Genomic DNA, 24,926 nt, shown 5'->3' on the forward strand with positions numbered 1-24,926 from the left:
CTTTTAATTTATATACTGACGCATAGGTTTTGGCGCCAGTATTTATCTTTGTGCCTGCAAAGCATACCTGTGTAGGGCTACATATATTTGATGGCAGAAGTTAGTTGTGGCGACACCTACCAACATTTTTCAGAACTTCCACTTACTTTGCACTCGATTCTAAGCCACAGGCAGTTTTTTGGATTACAAAAACCGGAAAAAAAGTGCAGCTTAAATTCAAGTAAATACGGTAGCAGGTAGCAGCACTGTCAGTGGAAGGTATATAAAGTGTGCAAGGGGGGTGTGGGAAACCAGCCAGTCTTCACTGTAATGTGGAAACGGAGTGATTTATCTGATGTCCCAGAGGGTACGATAATTGGCTTTCAGGCCAAGGGTCGAAGCCTTTCTGAAATGGCTAAGTATGTAAACTATTTGTGTGTCGCTATGGTTAAAGTATGCCTGCATGGTGAAATGACACTATCCAAACACGGCACAGGGGCAACTGTGGTACACCACAGGCCATAGATGACAGCAGTCAAAGACAGCTGCAGATATGTGTACAAGTGAATAGACGTGCAAATGCTGAGCAGCTGAGTTTCCACATGAGCCACGGGGCTACCAACAGTGTCTTCTCAATGACTGTTCTGCGAAAGTTGCTCCACATGGCCCTCTGCAGCAGGCACCTGGTTCATCGATCAATGCTGATGTTGTTCATCAGCAACAAAGGCTGGAATTTGCACACCAATACTGCAACTGGACGTCCACTGAGTGGTGACAGGTGGCCTTTTCAGATGTTCCATCGGCCAGATGGCCGTTGGCACAAACAATGTGAAACATCTGAAAGCAAACACTCTGCAACAATTGTTGGAAGAGTCCAGGCCGGAGGCATTCCATGGGTGATCTCTACTTACTGAAGGCACAATGGATCAATACAAATGTTTATCTACCCTTGGGGACCACATTCACTTATCCACAGGGAACTATGGATGTAAACTGTTCTCATCAATTATAGTCATACAGCACCAGCAAGATTAGGACATAAGTACTGGATTTAAATTTCACAACAGGATAACATCCATATCATGACATTGTGGTATAAATTAGTGTTATTTTGCTTTTAATATTTTATTGCATTGGGGACTGTTTTATTCTGTATTTTCTTTCATTTAATATTGTGCGCTGTTTATATTTTTTTACATTTTTTACATTGTGACTCTTATTTAAGAAGAAACAAAAATTCTGTACATAGGGGTATCATCTATGCTGCTGGCCACAACATGCATCCATTGAAAGAATAGCACTGACGTTTACTTTTAGTATAGGAAACACTTGGGCGGAAAACATGATTGCACAGCAAGGGTAAGGAACTGCCTCTACGGGTTGATACTTATCGATGTTTAAAAACCCTCGAAGTGACATAGACGATACCGAGACAAGTAATTTAATGTAGGAGACATGGATGTCCCCAGATGAGGTATCTCGCCACACATGCAACATTGGAGCCATCTGTCTGTCGCACCTGACCCGTCTCAAGTCAAGTATTCACGTCAGTGTGGCTCTGGGCCTCAGTGCATGTCTTTAGCATGTGGGTTTGATTCTTCATCTGGCAGGCAGTGCTTTATTTGATTGTCTTAGACAGTTGTGTGTTTACAGTGAACTAAGATTTATTATTTTATTTACCAGTCTCTACTGGTTGACTGCAAAGTATAGTACAACAAAAATCTGCTGTATTGCGTCACAAGCAATGAAGTAGAAGCTTCCCAACTGCATCGTTACCAATAAATGATCTACGTGTTCTTTACTAAATAATGCCCGTAGACACAAAAAGAAGCAAAGAAACACAAAATAAGAACAGGTTTTGCTAGTTTACAGAGAGGAGAATAACTGTAACTTCTATATTTACAAAAGCTGTTCAAAAACAGAATAGCCTAGCGGAACGATGTTTAGAACTGTCCCCTACTAGCGAGGGTAAAATCATCAAGTCCGATCACTGCACGTGCGGCGAGGTACATCACCTGCTGAAATCATACGTTTGACATTTGTCATCCACTTCTGGAACATTTACAGACATTTGCAGCTCCATGTGCCTCATATTAAATTACTTGCCTAGCATCATCTACATCACTTGGGGTTTTTTAAAATGTTAATAACAATCACCCTGTATTTTAAAGTTGCATTCTATATCACACATTTGGGGAAAATATTTAGTGTGAGTTTATTACTGAAGTATTTTTAACTATGTATTGCATTATTATTATTATTATTATTATTATTTATTATTATTATTACTTATCATAGGATGGCCTGATGGTGGAACTTGGGACCTGTAGGCACAATAAAAATTGCATCCACAGACTAAAGCAAATAATTTTTTCTTACTTTATCATTCACTGTTCCAAATGACAGTATTTCAGGTGTACATTTACTATTTTGATGGTGAAGTACAACAACTGTTAAATGTGACTTCACTGATGAAATAAGACAGTCTGCTTTGTTCAGGGCATGGATGTGTAAAGTAAAATTATAATCAAAACAAACACAATTCTGGAAGGGATATTTTCTCAATAGTCAATTATAGCCATTTTTCTGCTAGTTCTAATGAATTATTTACGTGTTATTACTAATCTACGAAGAGCAAAGTGTGGCTTCAGCTGCCAGAGGCTGCAGTCTGTCTCTGTGTCTGTGTGTGCGTGCGTGTACACGCATATGTGAGCATCTGTCATCAATTTTCAACAAAGGCCTTGTCGGCCAAAAGCTTATATTGTGACAGTCTTTCTGTTGTGTCTATCTGTGACTCAGCATCTCCGCTACATCCTGAGTAGCAACTTTCCTTTTCATACTATTGTTAAATTCTGTCCTGTATCAAACACAGTATATATTTCAAAATCCTGCTGCAAACTGAAGACAAAGATGGGAGCCTGTAATTCATCAGATTACTCCTTACTCCTATTTACTCCCTTGAGTATTGGTGTGACATGTGCAACTTTCCATTCTTTAGGTAAGGATCTTTTGTCAAGATAGTGGTTGGATATGATTCCTCAGCATGAATGAACATTACCACAGAAGTGTAATGTCATTGCTATAATGCAGTGAAGGTATTCATCGTGTCTTGCCACTGGTCTTTTTGAATTTTCTGCCAGATTTCAAGGTACAATTTCACTGTTAAAGTACGTCACATTAAAGCCTCACTAAATTTTCAGCTTCCGTAAAATATTGCCAATCTTGGAGACTTTGTTTTCTTTTAAACTTGGGACACTTTTTCGTTGCTTCTGCACCAGTGTTCTGATCTGTTTTGTGTACCATGGGGGATCAGTTCCATCTCTTATTAATTTACTTAGTATAAATACCTCAATTGGTGCAAAATTATTTCTTTGAATTTAAGCCGTATCTGCTGTACGCTTACGTAGTTAGTTTGGGAAGAGTGGAGATTGTGTATTAGGAAGGCGTCAAGGGAATTTTTAGCTGCTTTTTTAAAGTAGATTGTCAGTAGTCCACCTCCCTATATTCACGATACTAATTAGTTCCTCTACCATCTTTCCTCAGACTTGTCCAATTACCAACAGACTCACTGCTTATCACTGTGGTTGCTGTATCAGCACACCTTCCCCCAAAACTATGACCATGCTGTCAAGGAACCAACTGTCATTGTAACATCAAAACAGCATCTCTTTTCAATACCTTTGACCAACAACATTCTGATCCATAATAATTTCTCTTTTGAAGGTCAAATATAGAAATAAATTAATAGAACTGCCATGGATACTTGAAATGTACCATTTTGTACCTATCTAGTTTATTGAGGCCAACTAGAGGAACAACAAACTTAAAATCTGACTCTGACTAACATAGTAGTACTCTATCACATATCCAAGCTAAACACCATATGACTTCTTTGGATGCCACCCCTGCTCCAAACCATCCAACCCATGGGGCCCTCCTCTATGGATGACCTATTAGCACCACTTGCCCATTACTCTCCCCACGCTCTCCATCACCTCCTACTATTACAATTCAGTCACAGGCATTCCCTAATCTTATCTCAGCAGCCACATTTGTTTTATATTGCAATTACTGTGCAGTGTTTCATGTGAGTATATCAACTAACCATCTGTTTACTAACATAGACTGCAACCATCAAGCGTGATAAGCTGCGAACTATGTTTAAGAAAATAGTGCACATCACAACAGCAATGATTTCAACAGCTATTTCAATGTCCAAATTGAACACGAGGCATCAGTGGTAAGGCACTAGTAATCAATTTCTCATTCAGTTTTGTGTGCTTTCCATAAACTGCTTAAGGTAAATGTCAGAAACGTTTCACTGAGAAGGAGGTAGCTCAATTATTCCCACTTCTGAACTTAATTTTAGCTTGTGCCCTGTGTCTAATGAGCTCACAAAAATTTGAAGCAATATAATATTGTTTACTGCTAGCTCAGAACACACATTGCACTGTTAAACTTTTATTGACAACTGTAAACTGTTATTTTACAGATTCCTCTCCCTGTTGTACACACTCTACAGTTGTATTTACACAAACATATCCTGATTCTTAAATAATGTCATCAACACACCTTAAATCTGTCAGGTGGCCGTAGGATGTTGCTGACGCTGGCAGGCGTCGGACTAGCAGTGTTTCTGACAATAGTTGCTAGGCGAAGCAGGGGTTGCTTTCGGCTGAAAGTACCAGTCTCTCCTTTCCCCACTACTGTATCCCTCTCTGTATCCTCCAATTTAACAAGAAGTTCTTCAGTGTTATGCTCTTGACTAAGAACACGGTTCCGTTTTGATAGTGATCCAGCACCAGTCTTAATGGTCTGGGACAGCAAGTCTTTGTTAATGGCTTCAAATACAGCTGGAGGTGGCACATCTGTGGCAATAGGTGTACACTGGAACAGAAAAATCCAAGTCTCCGTTACTTCATTATACTTGTGTGTCTGATATTTTAACATCCGTTATACAAATACAAAGTGCTCTATACTTGAAAATTTGTTGCAGACACCAAAAAAGTGCAGACTTTGCTGTCCACCAAACCAACATAGATTGCAATGAAAATTTATAATAATTGTGTTACATACAAATTTCAGTAATGCTGGTGCAGGAGGTAAAAAAGAACGAAAGACTAAGGGATGGCTGGAATTGTTTATCCTGACAACATCAGGTAATTCAGTGGTGCAGCACTATATCAACTGGGCAAGGGCAGGGTATGAAATCCTACATGTATTGCTGAATCTACTGGCCAAACATTCATTGAAGTGATGTAGGGAATTCCAAACCAAGATGATTATTGTATTGTTGGGGCTTAAATCTATACAAATATTTTATTTGTGCTTGAAATACAAAACATAATGTAGGTCTTGAAGTATGTTGCCACTAAAAGAAAGCAAACATGTAACTACCAGTCTGTAGCTTTTTGACATTTAGGAATCATTTGAGCTTGGATGCCTGATCTAACAATGACCAGAATCAACAGATAAAACATGTTGCATTGATATTTCATTTTTTGTTTTGTTTATTTAGATGGCACTTACATTCAAAACCCACTTTCCAACATATATTAATCATGATTGATTTGCCTCTGCCCCCTTCCACACTAGACCAATACAGAGTCACTATTGTTTATAAGATGGCATAAACAATTATTAATCCAAAGATCCTATGTTTACTCTTAGCCAATGCTAAAACTTTAAATAAATCTAATGCGCTGTGTGCTGTAACTTCCAATGATGATCTTGTCTGGGGAGAAAGAATAAGATGAAATCAATGTTGTTCTAGATCTATGGTTCCCTACAATTTACCCTATGATAATCTGTACTTTACACCATGGGCGTTAGACAATTGAAATTTTGGAACAATCAGTGCAGAATTTGTAGCTGTCAGGGTATGAACATTCCTTTGTTTTTGAAGCTCAAAAATCAACACAAGTTCCAGTCAAGGATATAATTTTGATCTAGCTGATGAGTTGTCAATAGTGAACACTAGTGAATGCAACATATTTTGAAATTGTTATGAATAGGAAAGAGAAGCACAGAACAAATTACTAATGAATGGTACAGTGACAGAGTAAACATGCCCAAAAATCAACATGAACAACTTAAATGATAAAATTGTAGCTTCACAGGCTGCATGATGACAGAGATAATATATAGGGAAACTGAATAGTTAGTATCATACACAAGTAGATGACAATATGATAATCACGAGTGAATGGAATGAGATAGCATAGCAAGGGAAAGCAAATTAAACTGCCAGATAAAACTATTTGGAGGAAAGGCAGATTCCAGAGTTATTGGAGAATTATGGGAGAAAATTTATCTGCAAATCTACTGCTTGGAAATCCTTCCTAGTAGGATTCATACACAAAATCCAAAGAAGAGTACTGCAGTGCATCATGTACTTGTTTAAGTGTGGGAGTATCATGGAGATGCTCATCCAAACCATATTGGTCAGTTAGTTGGTTGATTTGGGGGTAGGGAACGAACAGAAAAGTCATCAGTCCCATCGGACGAGGGAAGGAAATCGGCCATGCCCTCTCAATCGAATCATCACAGCATTTACCTGAACTGATTTAGGGAAATAACGGAAAACCTAAATCAGGATGGCTGGACATGAGTTTGAACCATCCTCCAGAATGCAAATACCGTGTACTAACCACTGAGCCATCTTGCTCGGTGTGTGTGTGTGTGTGTGTGTGTGTGTGTGTGTGTGTGTGTGTGTGTGGAAGGGGGAGGGGGCGGTGGTTGGTGGCAGTGTATAAAGGTCACTTTTTAGGTATTTCTTAAACATCTTGAAAACTATGGCATCTAGTAAAAATGTTTCCCAACACAAAATTAAGCTACATTAAATTTCCTATAAAAATTGGTTCATTTTTTTTAGTTTCCCAACTGAAAGTGGGGGGAGGGGGGGGGGGGGGAAATCACAGAGTATTACGATCAGTGTTTCAATCACATAAAACTGATGTTTATTGTTAAATGATGTGGGTTAAAAACAATACCAACAATACCAAAAGTGTGTACCGCACCTAAGTGCAGTAGAGCTGTATTAAGGGTAAACACTGTTTTGGGGGTGTAACAGGATGGAAAGGTGGGGGTGGAGGTTAGAAGTGTGAGGGAAGGTAGGTCACTGGACAGTGGTCATGCACTTGCCTCCTCCTTAAGTCTTCAAAATCGAGATCAACCAGGCAATTCCTCATTCTCTCAACCGCACTACATCACAAAAAAATAGCTACAGATATTTCACAAAATTACACCAACTCTTTTGCAGCTTGCCTCATGGATCACTGGTGATGCAGTGAGCAGAAACTCCCTGAAAGAGTGTTTATTTTCCACAAGAAATGTTAACACTACACTGAATACAGATGTGAGATGCTAATAATACACAAGAAAAGTATATGGACAGCTTCTATGTAAATCTCTGCACACTGCTCTACACTGCTACAGGGGAAATTGATTCCTGGTCATCCCATATGATGGTTGTAGCATTCTTCTGGGAGAGGCAACATCCTTCACAGGTACTGTTCATTTATCAGTTTAAGACAGACGATACAGGGTGTACGTTAAGTCCAGGAACACTTTCAATTATTTATTGCACAAGCACTAAACACTGTAAAGATGTCATACAGATTGCATTTTGAAGAGAAACTTGAAAGGTGGTTTTTTTTTTTTTTTTTTTTTTTTTTTTTTTTAATACAAACATTCGATTTCTTTGGACTCCTTACGCATGAATGTCTCTCGTATGCGCTCCACATTCGCTTCAGTCACACTGGTACGTCTGCTTCTCTTTGCCAGGCACAAGCAACCCTTTGTAACGAATTTGTTGTGCCAGTGGTAAATGGCCTCCCTTGTTGGTGGTTTCTTAACGTACTTGGTTCTAAACATTCGTTGGACAGCTGTAGCACACTTGTTTTTGTCGAACTCCAACACACAGAAACCTCGCACCTGAACTAGGCATGTTTGTGACTAGTGCTGACTATTGGCAAATTACCAAACTACGCTGTGGTGGTAATGCATGAGGGGGGGGGGAAACTTTCAGGGTCTCTCTTCAAAATGAAATGACATGTGTATGATATCTGTACAATGTTTCGTTCTGGTGCAATAAACAACTGGAAGTGTACCCGGACTTTATGTACACCCTGTATTTAACTAACATTTATTGTCCACTTCTCTTATGTAAGTAGACAAAATAACATCGCTGCACTCACGTTTTTTTTCTTCAGTTTGTTAAGTAAGTAATTACTTGTTGCTGTTAAGTGAGCTTTAATGTAAAATAAACAGTGGCTGACATTTGTGTAACTTGTAAGTGTGATGTTGTCAGTATCCTATGTAGTGTTGGACTGATGAATGGCAACATGCTGCTGTCTATCATTGACACCATGTTGTTAAGCCGTTTAACTGTGTTATTGTCGCTTGGTGGTGAATCAATGAATGACCAGAAAGTTACTGCATTTCCCTCACCATTAAATGACTTACTGGTAGACTGCACAAATGGGTCATTCCATGTCAAGTCATCTAGGCCATGAAAACAAATATCTAGTTGTGAACTGAGATTTTGTGTACTGCTTTTGTATCTAATATCATGAACTTGTGCCAATTTTTATTGCTTTATATACATTCTGTTGGTAGCAATTGCTGAAAGTTTGATGCAATGTGTTACTTCAAAGCAAACTGTAAAAATTTGAAAATTGTCTGCAGTTTTTAAACAAAAAAATGGCATTAGTGCCATTAATTTACAAAAAAAATTTAATTGGACAATTCTAACATGTTATATCCTGGAGAGAAATACAATTACTACCCAAGAGACATTAACAACATAAGTACACACAACAATATCCAAATTGAACAACAATTGCAATAGATGAAACAAAATTACACATTATAAAATATACGGCAACTTGTACATTACATGACATATGAACACTTTCTTACCTCTGCCATAATCAAATTAACCCAACGTAAAAATACATAGCATTTTGTCAAAAACCAATATTATCAACACTGCACAAAATGCTGGTGCTACAATTTGCATTCAAGTTGATTTAGAACTACACATGTGACAAGACAGTCTGATGCTTAGATAATATTTTTTTGTCTGAGAACCACTTTCTTCCACCAACTTTGAGGACTCTTTGCTCAGAGAATAAGGACGGCCTGTTGCTGTGATGATATCAACTTCACACAGAATGAGAGAGAAAGAAACATCACAAACATCATTATAAGGCCAATAGGAGGACAGGGAGGTTCCATGAGGATGCATGAACCTTACTGTAACATATCCTTCTTCACAATTCACCTTCTCAACAATTCCCAAATACCAAGAAGAGTCACACGCACATGCCGTTGGGCTGCTCAGTGAATTCTGGCACTAGTGGCGGAAGTGCATCTGAGAAATCATGCACGATACTAAAATCCATATCACAGCTCAGCCTTTTTGTTCCAATCTTGGTTGGTGATATTGGTACAATGTAATGCATAGATCGTGTTCCAGAAATTGTTTTTGCACTTATGAAGTGCTGAGAAAGATAACATCTGACTTGTAGCATTTCATCTTTTGAAACAAAGAGAATTGAAATGCCTTGCAAGTTCTCGTGACAGAATTCAAATACATGTGAAGCTGTATGTATTTGATCTTTATAAAGTCTTTGCAAACTTGTTTTTGTGACAAGCCTTTTAATAGTGCCACCAAAATTATTACAATTTTTATATTGTGCAGAACAACCACCAGCGAAATATTCAACATACGCAAGATGAATTTCTGGAAATTCATGGTTAAAAAAATTCAATACAATCTTCTGAGTCTGGTACACCAAGGCAACATCATGTTCTAGATCATCAGAAACAATACAAATACTTTTTGCATGCAACTGTTTGTCCTTTTTGTAATATATATGGACAGTGTGAAGAGTGCAGCTGCCATTGTTCCAATGGTACTCCTGTACTTCATCTTGAACAACAAAATTGAGATTTTCACTGAAATCCATTAAAATTAACACTGACCCTTCATGAAGTGTTTCCTACTTCATTTTCAGATAATCAGATTGTGATTGAGAAACAAAAGAATGTGGAGTAAGTTTTTCAATTGTCTTAATTAGTGTGTCACAGAATTCTGATAGAGAAGGGATTTGAACACTTAAAGTAATTCTATCAGTTGATACCCACTGACTGTACTGAACCATCTCATTAGGATCATACTCTTTTATTTCGTTTTCTAGGAGGGTTTGAAACAATGAACTGCTGGCACATTTTTCACACAGACAAAGCATACAGGCTTGTTTATTTATATAACATGTTCTTATTTTAATTAGGTCTTGGTATGTTTCTTTAACAGAAATGGAATTTAGAAGCAATTTAAAATTTTAGTGGTAAATGCACACACCTACGGTATGTGTTCCTGACGATCCTGCAAGTACACACTGTTTTGGTTGAAGAGAAGCAAATTTTGAGAATCCTACTTTGTCTTCAGGATACTTTTTTTATGAGAGAATACAGTTCAGTTAAATTACTGAAAACCAGACACTTTTGTTCATACGTATTTTTGCTGGTGCTCACTTTGTCTTTTTTCCCAGGCGTTATTCTTGTGTTTTTGCCATCCAAATAAAAACTCTTTACTTTGTGCACAGTATCATGTTGCAATGTCTTTCCACTTCTCTGCTCAGCCATTGATAAAATGCCCTTCTAAATAAAGAAGAGCTCTTGCTTGTCATACCAAATATGCAGAAACCTGAAATTTGGAACTGACTTTCTGCCGAGTTCAAGTTGGCAGCACAAGAGTAAGTAACTGAATGTTTTCACAATTATTTGCATATTCAATTTTCTGACAGGTTTTTTCCATGAGTTCATCATGATGTTTTGCCTTTTCTTCCAGTTCTGTTAAATCACTATCAGAGATAGTGCTTGCATGAGCAGCCAGCTCAACTTGATTATTTATTTATATGAATTAGCCAACTAAAGACGGCATTACAAATTCTATTTCATGTTCACTTTTTTGTTTCTCTTCTCTGGGTCTGCTCTTCTGCCTGCTGCGATTTTTGCCAGATGTTCAGCTGTTACTTTCCTATTGGTCTTCAGTTTTAGAGCCTCCTAAAAATCCTCGAATTCATTTATTGCCTTACTGTACTTGTCCCTATTCGTTGCTTCCATTTCTGTAAGTCCAAGTTCGCCGAGGTCTTTCTTTATTGCTTACAACCAAGAGTTGGGAGTTTTCCTCTGTTGAATTATACTGAAGATTTTCTTCGTTAATCTGCCATCATCCATTCGCACCAGATGACCAAAGAACATCAGCCTTCTCTTTCTCATTTCCGTTGCGATTGGTTTAATAAATTGGTAGATCTTCTCATTGCTCATCTTTACCAATTTTTTTGTGCCCATTAAGAATCCTCCTCAGAATTACTCTTTCCTTCTTCTCAAGCTCATCTGTTAGTGGAGGAGGAGGAGATTAGTGTTGAACGTCCCGTCGACAATGAGGTCATTAGAGACGGAGCGCAAGCTCGGGTGAGGGAAGGATGGGGAAGGAAATCGGCCGTGCCCTTTCAAAGGAACCATCCCGGCATTTGCCTGAAGCAATTTAGGGAAATCACGGAAAACCTAAATCAGGATGGCCGGAGACGGGATTGAAACGTCGGCCTCCCGAACGCGAGTCCAGTATGCTAACCACTGCGCCAACTCGCTCGGTCATCATCTGTTAGTCCTTTGTTCTTGAAGGAGTGTGTTTCTGCTGCATATGCAACTTCTATTCTCATCCCTGTATTGTAGTATAATGACTTCACATTTTGAGACAGTCATTTTTTGTTGTACAGCTTCTGTGTTAAAATGTGTGTCCTCCCAAGTTTGGCTACTCGAAGTTTGATAGTTTCTTTTTCTATGCCAGTATCTGTTATTGTTTCTCCCAAATATTTAAAGTGTATGACCCTTTCCATACATCCAATAACTGTGTGCAATTCTTTGATTTCCTTATACTTGTTAGACATGAATTTAGCTTTTTTCCCCCTTGTGATATCTGCAAATCAAATTTATCTGCATGCATTGCTATGATTTCTATTTGTTTAATTGCTTCTGCTGTATTTGTGGATAGGAGAGCAATATCAACTGTAAAAGCTAGCGCATGTATCGTAAGATCTTTAACTGATCCTCCAAAAGAAATTCCCCTTACTTTTTGTTGTGTGTATTCCTCCAATGTCTCCCTCATAACCTTTTCCAAAGTGATGCTGAACAGAACTGGGGAGAGTCCATACCCTTGTCTCAAACCGGTTTGGATTTTAAAAGGTTCAGAAATCTTGCCTCAAAATTTGACTTTGGACTTGGTATCTGTCAGTGTTTGCTTTACATCTCTCTAGTTTTTCTGTCAATTCCAAATTCCTCCAGAGTCCTAATGAGGCTTGCTCTGTCTATGGAGTCATATGCTTTTCTAATACAAAGAAACGTTGTAACATGTGGTTGACCAGCACGTGTTTTAATTATGTTTTTAAGGTTAATTAGTTGCTCCGAACAGCACATCCCTTTTCTAAACCCACCTTGGTAATCTCCTATCTGTGCATCTAGAACTGGTTCAATCCTATTTAGTAATATCTTGGAAAGGACCTTGCATGGAATGGATAGAAGGGAAATCCCCTTGTAATTGTTAACATCTGATCTGTCACCCTTTTTGTGAAGTGGATGTATAAGTGCCATTCTCCAATCTTCTGGGATCTTCTCGGTTCTCCAAATTTCCTTAATAATTGTACTGAGGTGTAGTGATACTTTTTCCCCACCTAGTTTCAAAAGTTCAGCTGTGAATCCACCTTCACCAGAAGATTTGTTGTTCTTGAGGGATTTTATAGCTTGCCTGACCTCATTTAGAGTAGGTAGATATGGGTCTGCAAGGATTTCTTCTGGACTTTTGAATTCCAGTTTCTCTGGAGGCGTTTTACAGTTGAGAAAATCTTCAAAATAGTCAGATAAAATGTTGCAGTTTTCTTGGTCATTTGTACCTAATTTCCCTGTTTTGTCACAAAAATTTAAACTGGGTGGTTTGTAACCTTTCGGGTGTCTTTTGAAATATTGTTAATAGTCTCTGCATTTGTTTTGAGTGAACTACACCTGTATTTGTTGAAGGGATAGTCTTTCATACAGTCTCTTTTTGTTTCTGATTGTGTAGACTATTTTTCTACCTTTTCTGAACTTTTCCAGGTCATTTTGTGTTGGATTCAATTTAAATTTTTGCCATAGCTTTTGTCTGTTTTCCAAAGCTTCATTACAAATCTCATTCCATCAGATAGATATTCTCGTGTTTAGTTTTGGTTGGAAGAGATTCTTCTGCAGCTTTCATTGTTTGAGATTTCATTTCATCCCATGTCTCACTTTGCAATTTTGATTTGAAATAATTTTGAATATCTGCCTCAATATTCCTGGTTTCAAAATGCTTCCTCATAGGTTTATTATTATTTCCTCCAGAATTTGGGATGAATTTAATTTTAGACTTAACAAGATAATGATCCGTATCTATTTTGGCTCCTTTCTGTGCCTTAATATTTTGAATTGTAGTAAATTCTCTTCTAGAAATAGCTATGTGGTCAACTTGGAACTCTCCAAGGAGTTGATATGGTGCTTTCCGAGTCTTCATCTTCTTGGAATGTTTCTTGAAGTGTATAGTCATAATTTTGAGGTTGAAGATTTGGCAGAGTTCCACAAGTATTATTCTGTTGTTGTTTGTCCTCTTATGTGTTGGGTATGTGCCAATGATGTTTTTATATTTCTTCTCCTTGCTGACCTGTACATTAAAATCCCTGAGCAGAATGATTACTTTTTCATTTGGAATCTTCTGAATCGTGTCTTCTAGTTCTTCCCAGAAAATCTGTACTTTGTTCGGATGTTTCCTATTTTCAATATTTGTTGGAGCATGAGCATTCACTAGCATATACATTTTGTTTTTACATTTGATCCTCAGTGTTGAGAGCCTATTGGATGTAGAGCTGAAGTTAGTTATGGACTCTCTAGTACCTCACGCTGCGGAAGTCGAGCACGCGCCAGAACAAATGGACGTGGTCAGCCCATAGAGGGCTCCGCATCCGCGGCGGCTATTTCACGCAGCGGTTCTTGCGCAGCGAGGGCGCCACCGCTACGCCACGTGCAGACAGCGGCCAATAGCCGCTCCCTCCGGTTTTGTATATAGGGACCCGCTCTGCCCTAGTCCAGCCAGTCTGGTACTCGCTCTGGATTGAGTTTCTATCTCGGAGGTACTGCGTTCTTGTCGTTGCTTGTTGTTGACTTTTGCCTGGCTCTGGTTCCGAGTGGATTTACTGTTGGTGTTTGATGTTGTGGTTTCTACAAACCTCCGTAATTTATCTCTTCCTTGTTGTGTCGGTCATGGTCGGTTGTCGTTGGTCTGTTGTCCGACTCGTCCTTGTGTTTACCCCGTGGTGCGTGCTCCATCGCCGGCGGCTTCCCCGCCAGGCGGCTCCGATCCGCAGCCCAAGGCGTTCCCGCAGTTGGTTGTGGTTACTACAAACTCTGTTATATTTCTTCTAACAATAAAGGCTGTACCTAATAGAGGGCATTTTCCAAAGATATACTCTGCTGCTTTTTCTTTATAAATTTTGTAATAGCCCATTTCAAAAGAATTTTCATCAGTATAATGAGTTTCCTGTAATGCCACAATTTGGATATTATGGTGCTGAAGTTCTTGAATCAGTTCTTGATGTTTTCAACTTGATATGTATGTGAAGTTTTAGTTTTCAGAGCTCCAGCTACTGATTCCAATTTTCGTTTGGCTGCTGCATACCAACTATGCTGAGCAACTGAATGCAGCTTTGCAGGAGATACTCCTAAGCTAGTTAAGCTAGTATTAGGCACAGATTTTTCAGGAGTCTGCACCTTCACATTATTGTCTTTTATATAGTCTGGTGATGAGTTGTCACTTGCTTGTTTTTCATGAATAAGTCTGATATAGGCTGAGCACATTTCCTCCCGAATCTGATATAGGCTGAGCACATTTTCTCCCTAATAATGCTACAGCCTCTCATTTTGAAGGTCTTTACCTTTTCTAAACTAAGTTCACGCAATCCAGACGAAGCAGATCGTTTATGGCATCTGAAGGGATCACAGCAAAGTTTCTTATGTAGAGAGAATCTGCACAAGTACCTGTCTTTGTGTTTAACACACACACATGAAACACTTAAATCACAGTAAGAATGATCGTTGCTTCGCCATAATAAAAGTTTTTGTTCTTCAGTAGTCAGTTCAGTCACACAAGTCAGGGCATTTTCACATATATCTTGCGGGATACTGCCCAAGAAAACACTGGCCACTTGTACTTTCGATACTACTTCAGTCATAAAAGCAATATTTGTCGCAAATAATTCAAAAGATGTTTGGTGAAACCTAAAAAGTAAGTAAATAATGAAAAATCATTCTATCTCATTGTTTCATTACAAAAGTATTTCACATTATTATTGTAACATTTGGGGACTTACTTTTGATTTGGAACAAATAGTTGAAAACTGCAACAACTGAATTTTTAACCAATAATTGACTTTGGGTACAACTTCGTACAAGAGCTCAGAACTGCATGCTCAGTGAACACGACTCAAAACAACGGAACTGGATGATGCAATACATGTGGTGGCAATAAAACAGTGTTCTCAGATACGATTTGTTCCTAGGGAAATCCAGAGTAGCCAACTTCAGCAATTTAGTGGTGACATGGTAGTCATGAATTAGCAACTTTAATATTTCTTTTACAATAACATTGTTTGCAAACTTCCCATTATTTCTACAAACTGATTCTTTTGTGTGACATAATGGAATATTTATAATACTATAGTAAATTTTTCAAAGGTATCTATGAGGGGACAATACCTTAAAAAAATTATACTGTCCATGCATGAATTTTTTTTTAAAAGAAATCATTTGCAATTTTTTTCTGAGATGTAGATGATGGATACTCACTACAAGAAGCATGACTATAAAAACAAAAACCTACTCTTTAACTAAAAAAAAAAAAACCTTCCACTGCAAAAACTGTAGGAACTATTGCATTTTTAAATTATCTATGAAAGCCTGAATCTATACAACTTCTTTTTATCATAAGTAAAAAAGTAATTGACCTGCAACATTTACATTTTGAAAATGTGAATATATCTTTGTAAACTTCCACTACCCACAATTTCAAGGATTTGCGTGATGATGGATGTCACTTCCCAAAATTTCTGGATGATATGATGTGGAATGACCCAAACCTCTTCCACTCAGGAATAGCTGTAGTGTGTGCTGCACTGAGGGAAACCACATACTACACATCCACAGACTGTCTTGAAAGGTGGGTATCAATAAGTCTGATGGAATACGACTGATCATGTTTTAATCTAGAATAGTAATCTGCTGTAATGCATTACCTGACTTGTTGAAATATCTGAAGTAGCACAACACCCAAGTAACCTACTTCTGTTACACAGGGAGCCAACTTAAGCCTCTGCGCCTCTTCAGATTTTGGCACAGCTGAGGATCGGGTCATGCACTCCAAGCTGCGAGAAATATTCCAGTCGTCGATAGCAGAGACAATGAAATTAACGTTGTCAAGTATATACCAAAAGCATATTACACTTGGCGCAAGCTCTTCAGTGTGTAGACAGATTATTGCTCCAGCTGTTGAGCTTTCTTACACAATAGTTCATGTAACAACTACAAATACATAATCACACTGTAAGCTGAAACTAACTCTCACTAGCTTATTGAAGTTATTTTGTCTACTTGCCTGAGAGAAGTGGACTCAAAATTCTGGGGAGGTATAGTCTGTAAACTAAAAAACAAGCCGCACACATGGTGAAAAAGTTGCCTTTTCCAGAAAAACATTACAGTTGCTGTAAGGGATGACTAAGATAAATTTCCTCTAGCATTGTAGAACAGTGTGCAGAGATTTACATAGATTCTGTCCACATGCATTTGTTGCATTAGTATTAATAGTAATTCATATATGTACTGCATATATCATTACTATACTTTGTGGAAAATAAACATCCGTGGGCATGTCTGTACACTGGTCACCAGTGATTCATAAGGCAAGCTGAGGAAGAGTTAGTATAAATGTGTAGATGCTTTTTTTTTTTATGTAGAGAAAATAGGGAATTACTTGTGCTCTCTTCATTTTTGCAGACTACAATCTGGTGACCAATCTTCCCTCACACTTCTAATCTCCAAACCCACTTCTCCACCCTGGTAGACACCCAGAATGCAATTTATCCTTTAATAAGGTTCTACTGCACTTAGACGTGGTATAAACATTTAATATTTGTTCTTAACCCATGTCATCTAACAATGTACATTACTTTTAAACCATTGAAACACTGTTCAATAATTTGTGATTTTTCCATCCTCTGCAATGTGAAAACAGTTACTCCTAGAAAAAACAAATAGGTCTTTTTTTTGTAGGAAATTTAATGTAGTTTAATTTTGTATGGGAAACTTTTGCTAGAAGCTACAGTTTTCAACACAATCAAAAAAACTTAAAAATGTAACCTGTACTTGACCCTCTATCGCCATTTTCTTGCTCACACCCCACCAGTCAGGACTTTTAAAATTTTGTCACATTTCCCCCACCACTCTTTATAAATTTGCATTTACACATATTTTCCTCACTAATTTTCCTTTGTTGGCTGGAACAATTAGATGTACACCACAAGCTTGGACTGCCAAAGATAGCACCGAAAACAGATTATGTCCTTTTTGAAGGAACCATCTTAGCTTTCAGTGGTTAAGAAAATAATAGAAACCCTTATTCTGGATTGTCAAACAGATATTTGAGCCCCTTACCCTGAATCTGAGTCCCATATATCAGAAACTGACCCACCTCTCGTTGCAGCAAATCAAATAAAGCAACAAATAAGAGTTAAAAAATACACCAATACCAATCACAAAGCTTCGTAAATAAACAAAAGAATGTAAATAACATTCTGTGTTCTTACAGAGACAAATCCTAACATTTACTGAGGAACACGCACAAGTGTAAAAATACATTCCGTAGCTTTTCGCTTTTCGATTAATCAAGGCACTATTTCAACAACAAGCATGAAAGCAACTGGTTATGGGATTATTTTATTTCTTCTCACCTCTAACTAGATTTTTTTTTTTAATTTAATGCTAGGTATACTACAGCCTCTTCCTTTACTGATACACGGTATGTGATCAAAAGTATCCGGACACCTGGATGAAAATCATTTACAAGTTCGTAGCACCCTCCATCAATAGTGCTGGAATTCAATATGGTTTTGGCCCACCCTTGATGACAGTATCCGGACATCTGGCTGAAAATCATTTACAAGTTCGTAGCACCCTCCATCAATAGTGCTGGAATTCAATATGGTTTTGACCCACCCTTGATGACAGCTTCCACTCTCCCAGGCAAACGTTCAATCAGGTGCTGGAAGGTTTCTTGGGGAATGGCAGCCCATTCTGCACAGAGTGCTGCACTGTGGAGGGTTGTCAATGTTGGTCGGTGAGGCCTGGCACGAAGTCAGCGTTCCAAAATATTACAAAGGTGTTCTATAGAATTCAGGTCAGGACTCTGTGCAGGCCAGTCCATTACAGTGATGTTACTGTCGTGTAACCACTCCGCAACAGACCGTGCATTATTTACAGTTGCTTGATCGTGTTGAAAGATGCATTTGCCATCTCCGAATTGCTCTTAAACAGTGGGAAGCAAGAAGGTACTTAAAACATCAATGTAGGTCTGTGCTGTGGTAATTCCACGCACAACAACAAGGGGCACAAGCCCCCTCCATGGAAAACACGACCGCACCATAACACCACCACTTCAGAATTTTACTGTCGGCACTACACACACTCGCAGATGACATTCACAGGGCATCCACCATACTCATACCCTGCCGTCGGATCGCCACATTATGTAGCATGAGTCATCACTCCACACAACTTTATTCCACTGTTCAATTGTCCAAGTTATGCTCCTTACACCAAGCAAGGCATCATTTGCCATTTACCGGTGTGATGTGTGGCTTACGAGCAGCCGCTCGATCATGAAATCCAGGTTTTCTCATCTCATGCCTAACTGTCATAGTACGTGCAGTTGATCCTGCTGCAGTTTGGAATTCCTGTGTGATGGTCTGGATAGATGTCTGCCTATTACACATTACAACCCTCTTCAACTGTCGGTGATCTCTGTCGATCAACAGACGAGGTCGGCCTGCATGCTTTTGTGCTGCACATGTCCACTTCCTGTTTCAACTTCACTGTCACATCTGTAACAGTGGATCCAGGGATGTTTAGAAGTCTGGAAATCTCGCGTACAGACATATGACACAAGTGACACCCAACCACCTGTCCATGTTCGATGTCCGTGAGTTCCGTAGAGCGCCCCATTCTGCTCTCTTGTGATGTATAATGACTACTGAGGTCGCTGATGTGGAGATCCTGGCAGAACGTAGCAGCACAATGCACCTAATATGAAAAACGTATGTTTTTGGGGGTGTCCGGGTACTTTTGATCACACAGTGTATTTTAATGACTTGCTTCCAACAGTAGCAGGTAATTCTAAAGCTGTTATTATTGGTTCCTCCATCTTCAGCTTGCTGCAACTTAATTAAAGAGAATTTTACACCAGCACATTTCCCTTTTATTTATAAAGCATCTTCTGTGATTATTCTGCAAATTGGATGAATATGTTTGAACTTTTGGTTGTTTCAGATAAAAAACAGGGTTCTATTTATAAAGTTGGAGTGCAAGTCACTTACGGTGTTTCTGCCTCTTATTTGCATAAATAAAAGGGAAACATGCCTGGTGTAAAAGTCTCTTTAGTTAAATTGCAGTAAGCTTAAGAAAGGAAAATCAATAATAACTAATTTTAACAGTTGCTGTGAAAGACGGAAATGCAAACAAATATAAAAATTCTAAAGCTATTTTGTCTCAAATACACAAAACTGTCATAGATTTAGCCTAATTCAGGAGCTGTATAATGCAGAAAACCAGGTTTTGGAGAGAAGCATTTATTGGTTGATTCTTCATCACAACAAAATTCAGTAAATGCTCTTTGTTACACACAATTATGTTTACACTGTCATTAAACTCTTCACAGTGGTGGCACACAATAATTCTCGGATATTGGGTTTATAGTAAACTTTTCTGTGACATACATATTTATATTGCACTGTGACAGCAAATCCTGTAGGGGAACATAATAATGACCCAGTGAAAATGTAAATAAGTATCTAACCAACCTATCTTTACTATTTGAATATTGTCCAAGACAGCAGTAATACAATTAAACATGTTTATTTGATATACTTCCACTTTCTGTCACATTTGATAATATTTTTGTGCCACTAATCCCAGCAAAGCAGAATGTTTTTTAGGTAAAAAGTGGTTCATTATAAGAAGCATTAACTTATGAAACTTATACAAACATGTTTTTAATGAGCTGGAAATTCTTCAATTGATAACACAGTACATTTATGGCATTTGTTGGCGATGTCATGAACTTGTTTAACAGTAAGCATAGCATTTATTAACTGAATCCAAAGAGATGTGTTGGAAAAAAGCTCACATCTGTAACAACTGTACAAAAAACTGCATGGCATTTTGCCATATACTTTTCAATAAGTTTTCACAAGAACTCAAAAGCTATTAGTGGCAAGCTACTGGTGTTCTACACCAAGTTGATTTGTTTCTCTCCAGGCAAATACCTAATCCATGAGGGAATATTTATGATGCATGTAATTGTATTATTGGGATGTAATCCAATGAAACCAAACAGTAAACAATACTGTTCAGTATGATTACCTCACATTTGCCGTAATATTTATAAAAACTGGAAGTAATACACCATATTGTAAGTAAGAAAAAGGGTCCCAGCAAACGCCAGGATAGCTCCTACAAATAGGCACACATGTTATCCTTTCCTTGCCCATCACTTCAAGATTTGTAATAGGAAGTAAATTCTTGTAGTACTGTTATTATTATTGTTGTAGTAGTAGTAGTAGTAGTAGTAGTAGTAGTAGCTGTTGTTATTTTCATTCTCGTGTTCAATATTTTTTTTTTTAATTTTCTGTTTTGCTTTCTTTTATTAAGTTCTATTTAACCTACAAAATTCCATAATGTAACACTGATACAAGTTTCAGACCAAACAAAACTTAAACAAATATATAAAAAACAAACACAGTGTATGTCTGCTAGCAACATTCATGACAAAAAATGAAAAATTGTCTGTTTGTAATATGAATCATTGTGCGTATGGACAATGTCAGGACATTTATATATGCAGTACTTGCTCAAAAACGTTTAGAACCTGTAAATCAAAAAAAAAGGGATAGTTCTACCACAATTCTAAGATGATTTCATGTCAGTGCCACAGCTTGTTTTTGCACAATGCTCTTAGCTTTGCTTTTCCAGAACTGCTAATTGCCCTCTTCCATAATACAATGGTTTGGTAGCCACCATCCCACAACAGAATACAAAAAAATTACAGGGCTGACAGATTGCATGTAGGGGTGTAGGTACAATAACTGTAAGACTTATGAAAGCATGTGATTTATAATTGTCAGACAAATGTCAATAAAATAAAGCCCTCACTCACGATCAAAGTCTTGCTTACCATTGCTCCATGCTTGCTCCAAGGTGAGAAGTGATATATCCTATACACCCCACCTCTAAACACATGCACACAAAAAATATGATGCTGCAAAAATAATAACTACAGGTTATCACAGTTGCAGTTAAATTTAAACAGGTAACGGTCAAAATTGGACTTGTGAGAGCATGAGAGTAACAAATGATAAACTGAGAACAAGCTGAGCTAAAGAACTATCAGCAAGTACATGGGATAAGAGCTGAACACTGTAACAAAGCAACATCACCTCTTTTTTAATGTTATGTAATACAATGACGTTGATAGAAGAGTTTTCACGCCTACATTACTGATGGAATATGTTCTGCTGCACTCAGAGCAATTTAATTACAGGTATTACGTCTTTTCTTGCCTTGCATTTTCATTTACAGACACAATTAAATAAAACATGAATATTAAACAGAAGTGGCTGTGAAGTAAATTTCTTATGCCTGAGCATCAGATGAAGCATTGACCTGTGGTTGTTTTATGTTCATGCGGATCCATTCAACACAATTTCAAAATGAAAATATAGATGAAATTTGAAATACTGAGTTTACATTTTTACTAATAACAATAAGAAGAAAGAAAGCAAGCAAAGCAACAGAAGACCAATTTACCTAAACACACAGTATCTAGCTAGCATCCACTAAACAAAATAGTACAACACACACTTCTTAACATTATAGATTCATACCACTAATGAACAGGTGTGCCTCATTGGAATTAACAGCTGCAGTCACACAGCAGTAATATCACTGCTGTCATGTAGTGTCCAGAATGCAAGTAACTGTTTATTAAACATGTATGTAATGTTCGACAACATTATGTTTGCACTTATAAAGAACACCGCACAATATTTAATATGCAACATATTTAAGTAAGGCTTTGATGTCATAAAATAGCATGATGACATAAAGAACTAAACCCACTCTTTCCACGGCTGTAAAAAAGCACTCTATTGGAATGAACTGTTTATTTTAAAAATGTACTTTGCAGGCACTGGGTGGTGTAGTAGAGTTCCAAACTCAATTCAAAAATGATACCATTCGATGGCTGAAGTACCAGGGTTTCTGCTCTGTACACAAGCAGGGATTAAAAATGATCTCATCTTGTCAATGAAATTTCACTGAACAAAAAAATGAAGCTTGGGTATGCTACATTAACTACCTACAATGTAGGAAAAGATAGATTACAATTTACCGTAAGGATAACAAACTAAGTTGTAGACATGCACAATTTAAAAGACATAAAAGCTTTTGGTCACAGCCTTCATTGGAAAAAGAGAAATACACAACATTCAATCACACATGCAAGCATACCTCATGCACAAATGACTGCCAACTCCAGCAGCTCTGGCCTTTTGGGATCAATGAATCTCAAATGTAAAAATTTCTGTGAAGGGGATAAAATAACGAGTCTGCTTCACAGAAGAATAAAACTCATGAGCAATGTTGACAAGAATAAAATTAACATTTAATGAAGAGATGAACAGGAGTATAAGTTAATCTAATATAAATGGAGGGGATAGAGGCTTAGATACCAGAATTCGTACTAGATAGCTCTGAATCAAGTGCAACTTCAGAGGCCTACTCCAGTGAGCTTGACTATGGAGGCAGATAATAGAGTATGGGTCAATTGAACCTACCGATACCAGATGTGTGCAATAGAAAGTACTCAACCACACATTCTGTAGAGAACTCAAAGATTTTGGTATTCTCACACCCACTCATGATTCTAGTTGATTTTTTAAAATTATAAACAAAACTGTTTCAACTGAATTGTGATTTACACAAACCAAATAAAAGACATAAAAATAATCCCCATGCAGACTTTGTTTCTTTAGGGCCTATTGAGTACTCAAACTTAAGAGTCTGTACTTTGGATCAACAGGTCTTCTAGAAGCCCCAATCATGCATAAAGCAGGAAACTGAGAATCCCCATAAGTCCAAATGACAGTTAAAAACATACATACTTACCATTTTATACTAAATACTAGGGGTCAAGACAAATATTCCATATGGCTTTTGACCACTGGCAATGTTAATGGCTACTCTGACATCACCTTTTGGTGTATAGATTCACAGTTTCTCTGCTAATTGGGGAAGCCATTCAATGTGAGGAAAAGAAAGATGGTGGTGACAGACTCATCTGCAGCATAGCCCAACATCTGGACTGGGTTGGATGGTAACATTTCGGTTGTAAGCTGGTGAAGTCAACAAATGTGAAAGTAAGAAAACCTTGTTGTGATGACAGACTCATCTGTACTGTATGTTGTTTGAAAAAATTGCCACTGATATCAAGTTAAAGACACAATGTTGTTTATGGTGTTTGTCACATGTTTCCTATGTCACTGGTTATTGCTGAGGACCCGTATAAAATATTCCTCTTTATCCAAAACTAATATCTTACAAAAATCAACAAGACATTATCGGCAACTATGTACTGGTGAAGCAGCAACTTTCCTTATAGTAGCAAAATACTTATGACGTCCAAACAGCTGCTTCACTTTTTTTTTTTTTTTTTTTTTTTTAAAGTGTACCTTGACTCATTCTGGATCACTGATTGTCATTTAAGATGGTATCTGTGGGACATGAAAGTGTATATAAATCATTTGTTTACATATTTACATTATTCACTGGGGCCGTAGCAATTACCTACAAGTTGCAATGAATATTCTGAAGAACATGCTGCAAGGAATATTCTGAAGAATATTCACTAGTGCAAACCATGAAACTATGCAATTAAATAGCTACATGTGAGCTGTGGGTACACTCATCAAACTGCATCAGCTTCATTTATAGAAACCATATAAGTTATCTACTACAGAAAAAAATCTGGGATTTGTATGTTCTCCTTGGTGCAAACATGTTATCTTCAAACTAGTTTCAGTGACATGTTCTAAGGGCACATAAAATCTTCAGGATAAAAAACCAGTGACAACAAAATTTGCACTGTAACTAGTTTGGGGGCAATAAACAAAATTTCCAACTCAAAAACCTCATGTTTCTTTTTTGAAAAAGAGGCCCAATAAAGAGAAAGTACCAATGTGAACAATGTGAACAATGATTGTACCACATAAACACTAAAAAATACAAAAATAAACTATTGTTGCAAGTGTGTTGTCATATGAAATTTTTATAGAAATGGATAAAAAGAAAAAAAAAAAAAAAAAAACACCATTTAGTAACCATGCAATTTTTTCTTCTTCATTAAATCAAAGTAGTATCAAGGTTAAGTGGGCAGACTTACTTTCAACACTGTTAATACGCTGTTTGAGACTTTCCTTGTGTAATAACTACTTTATTGGCTCACAGGAGTCAAGTTGGATAATGTTGTGGAAGCTTCACATCATCTTCAGGCACTT

The 24,926-nt window shown here is 37.6% G+C and overlaps 1 protein-coding gene across 1 annotated transcript in view; it reads right to left on the reverse strand.

The window, feature by feature from the left end:
* The window catches only part of LOC124711272, a 139,327-nt gene that overhangs the window by 111,921 nt on the left and 2,480 nt on the right, over positions 1-24,926 (reverse strand). The window contains exon 2 of the mRNA XM_047241256.1: positions 4,552-4,866. Within this exon, the coding sequence (XP_047097212.1) occupies positions 4,552-4,866 (315 nt within the window). The remainder of the gene's footprint in view (positions 1-4,551; positions 4,867-24,926) is intronic.

The sequence above is a fragment of the Schistocerca piceifrons genome, chromosome 8 (assembly GCF_021461385.2).
Source record: "Schistocerca piceifrons isolate TAMUIC-IGC-003096 chromosome 8, iqSchPice1.1, whole genome shotgun sequence".
Taxonomy (NCBI): Eukaryota; Metazoa; Arthropoda; class Insecta; order Orthoptera; family Acrididae; genus Schistocerca; species Schistocerca piceifrons.